Below are 3673 nucleotides of genomic sequence, written 5' to 3'. Positions count from 1 at the left end.
AAATGACAGGGATTTGATGCTATGTTGTTATGCTATGCTTTGTGATAATTGCATATGAATAGACACGGCCCCTTGTGAAATTTCCTTTTTCCATGGGTGGTCATGAATTGATTGATTTCTTTTAGTGGTCCATGTCTTGTTTGAAAACAATACATCACCCCTACAACTTGTAATTATATTTGATGTAAGAAAAGTAAAATGTTTGAATTGGGTGAAATTGGTGCAAAAGATAGAGTTGAATAATAATGAGTTAATTTTTCAAATAGTCATTGAACTTATATCTATGTCATTGTTTGTTCATTGAAATTTAAAATGTCGAGTTTTGGTTACTGAATTTGAAAAATGTTGTACATTTTTTACTGGCATAATTTTCGTCTCAAACCTCTAGCGGAATTGATGATGTGGTTGATAGAATACACGCGGCACCTCGTCTCAAACTTCATTTTTCAAAATTTAGTAATCAAAATTCGACTATCTCAAAGTTTAACGATGTGACGGGACACAACATGTGCATTCCGTTAGCCATGTTGTCAATTCCGTTATATGTTTGAGACGAAAGTCATGCCAATGAGAAATGTTCCAAAGTTTAGTCACCAAAATTCAACATTTTAAATTTCAGTGAGCAATCAAAGACATAGATATAAGTTCAGTGACCATTGGAACAATTAACTCAATAATAATGAACACCGATAGGAAAGTAAAACTTATATAAAACATGGTAAGGATCGTTTGACATGATTTTTGCTTTCACTTCTATTTCTTGTATAAGAGTTCAATAAGGAAGTTATCTTATACCACATTCTTCTAAAAAAATGTCTAACTAGAAAAAGTGCTTTAAAAAAAAACCTATCCAAATATGTTCAAAAACCTTTTTTTAGACTAAAAGCATAAAATGCAACTTTTGACTTGTCAAAAGCACAAATTGACCCTAAATCACCTCTTCAAAAAATTTAAGTTTGTTAATATTTTTATTTATGTTTCTAATATGATAATTTGGAACAAAGTGTATTGATTTTATGATCAACGATTTGAACCGTTCTATAATTAATTTAATTCTACATCCTTCACTTGGTTTGATTTATTGGCGATTTTATGTTATAGGGAAAAAAATAATTTATTTCCTACCGCATTTTTTCAAAGAAAGCTACAGAATTGTTCACGTATGGCTTCTCAACTATATTTTGTTATATTGTTAGTTAATTGTATTAGTCTCAACAGAATAAAGAACTCATGATGTTCCATTTTTCTCCGCATCCTATGATTATGGCATTGGATCCATATGTATTCAGTCACTTGTAGATTTGAATAATGTTTATTACCAGTGATGCTTACTTGCTTAGCATTTGTTAACGTTTAGGTGACAGTGATGATTGTCAATTTCCTGTAAAAGACAGAATCATAATTCATAAATCCCTTAACATTTTGACCAAGGAAAAAAAGCAGCTTTTCCTTCGCTTGTAATATATATAGCAAAAATATTTATTTATTTATTTTCAAAAATTTTAGAAACCTGTCTTGAGGTTAATGATCAGCTAAAGTAAATACACATTTCCATATTTCCCCCTCTGCTCTATTTAAATTTGTTATATTATTAAATTTAAGTTATGTATTTTCCTTATTTTTTTTACTTTTCATTTATATTAAGCTATTTTAGTTAAAAAGTTTATAAAATAATTAAATAAGACTTTTTTTTTTCAAATATTATTGATATATATAATTAACAAATCAACATGAACAAATGCTTTAGAATAATTTAATAAAGCTAGTTGAAAATTCTACTACAATTATAATGTTGTTATAATGTTTATAATTCTTAAATATAATTTTTTTCCCAAAAATGCGATTGACAAATAATTAACGATTCAACATAAATAAATCATTTAGAACAATTTAATAAAGCTAATTGAAAATTTTAATATCACTATAAATATTGTTATAAAATTATTAAATATGATTATTTTTAAATACGATAGAAAAATAATTAATAAATCAACGCAAATAATTTTTTTAATTAATTTAATAAAGCTAGTTGAAATTTCATTAAATATTTTATATTGTTTCATTAAATAAAGCTAGTTAATTGACGCTCTATAATTAATTGTTCATCATGTCGCTAACTATGTCAACAAGTGTGTAAATGTTAATTGCTGATAAGAATTTATACCTGATGAAATTAACTGTAAACAAACATGTACTTTGACGATGATCTCCTAAAACCTCCTCCAATGTGCATGTACGAATCTCCGTGATGCTCCTTATTTTGAATGGGTTTAAACTTCTTGGACAACCCCCTGGACTACATGACGATGATCTCCTAAAACCTCCTCCAATGTGAATGTACGAACCTCCGTGATGCTCCTTATTTTGAACAGGTTTAAACTTCTTGGACAACCCCCTGGTTGTCCAGGGGCTTATGTGGCGCCCCCCTATTGGGGGTGCCTAAGCGCTGCAGGTGGGGGGCGCCATATGACCCTGGGGGTTGTCCAAAATGAATGACTCTTTTGAACATGCTTTTTTTCTCAAATTTCGATGCCTGCAATCTCCGCTTGCAATCCTTGCCAAGAAACTCACTTCCCCGTCTGACTTGTAAACTTAGTACTGAAATCTAAGTTGTATTGTGTCGCAAAAGCTTGCTTCAAGGATCGTCAAAAGACTCAAATCAGTGATTTTCGGGCTCAGTTTCACATTACATTTCTTTACCAAACAACCAATCCGAACTACTCCAACCCACACCAATATATTCACTTCAATTACTTCTCAATTTTACCAACAAAGGACAAGATAATGGTGATAATTTGTAGATCACAAAGGTACAAGAAGAAAGCAATGAAAGAGGGACAAAAAAAGGTCAAAAACACCAAGGAAGCCACTGGTTTTCTCTCTCTCAACGAGTAACTAGTTTTACAGGGAAAAACAGCCACGTTTTCTTCTTTTTCTCACACAAATCATACACTGAACGGCTACGGTAGAAATAACATATATGTAAGGTTAGGTTATGTTTTAGTTGGACTGATAATAAAATTAAATGGGTCAAAATTCAAAGTCATTCAAAAGATAATATATAGTAATATATATGGGCCGAGTTGAGTCTTTGGACTTGATTGGTGGTAATTAATTCACCATTGGTTGATGCCTATAAAGTTATATTCCGATGTTTATATCATAACTCGAGATTCATTGGATATCAAAATCCAACAATTGCACACGAAGCAACACTGGTCACCATCAACTCTTTATTCTTGATTACCTTCTTAATCGATTCTATGCGTGATAATGTCTAGTTTCGTCTCCTCACTGTATACCACGGGAATAGACTTACATTCACTAAGTTTTGCTCCCATTTCTGCAATTGTAGGTAGCCTTGGAATCAAAGACGTAAACAGACATCTGCCCCTACTAGTGTTTGTCATTAACATTGATGTCGCCCCTCAATCAACGACATAAATATTGTCTGCGTTATTCTTCTATCACACATTCTTAAATAAAATTATTATTACAAAGTTAATTTTTTAACAAAAAACGAAACTCAAACAGAGTCTTAAGTGAGGCACAGTACAAATATTTAGCCCGTAAATTTCATGCATTTACAACGAGAATCTTGATGACTCAAAAGAGCATAAACAACTTTCTACCCCTGAAAAAAAAAAAAAGAAAGAGTGAAGCGAAGCAAGAA

The 3673-nt window shown here is 31.2% G+C and overlaps 1 protein-coding gene across 1 annotated transcript in view; it reads left to right on the top strand.

Moving 5' to 3' along the window:
• LOC111404369 (ABC transporter B family member 1-like) overlaps nucleotides 1-1299 on the top strand; it is a 7914-nt gene extending 6615 nt beyond the window's left edge. Inside the window, exon 10 of the mRNA XM_023033185.1 lies at nucleotides 1210-1299. Coding sequence (XP_022888953.1) covers nucleotides 1210-1299 — 90 coding nt within the window. The remainder of the gene's footprint in view (nucleotides 1-1209) is intronic.
• Nucleotides 1300-3673: the final 2374 nt, after the last annotated feature.

The sequence above is a fragment of the Olea europaea genome, chromosome 11 (genome assembly GCF_002742605.1).
Source record: "Olea europaea var. sylvestris chromosome 11, O_europaea_v1, whole genome shotgun sequence".
In the NCBI taxonomy this organism is placed as follows: domain Eukaryota; kingdom Viridiplantae; phylum Streptophyta; class Magnoliopsida; order Lamiales; family Oleaceae; genus Olea; species Olea europaea.
This window is presented reverse-complemented; position numbering and strand designations above follow the sequence as displayed.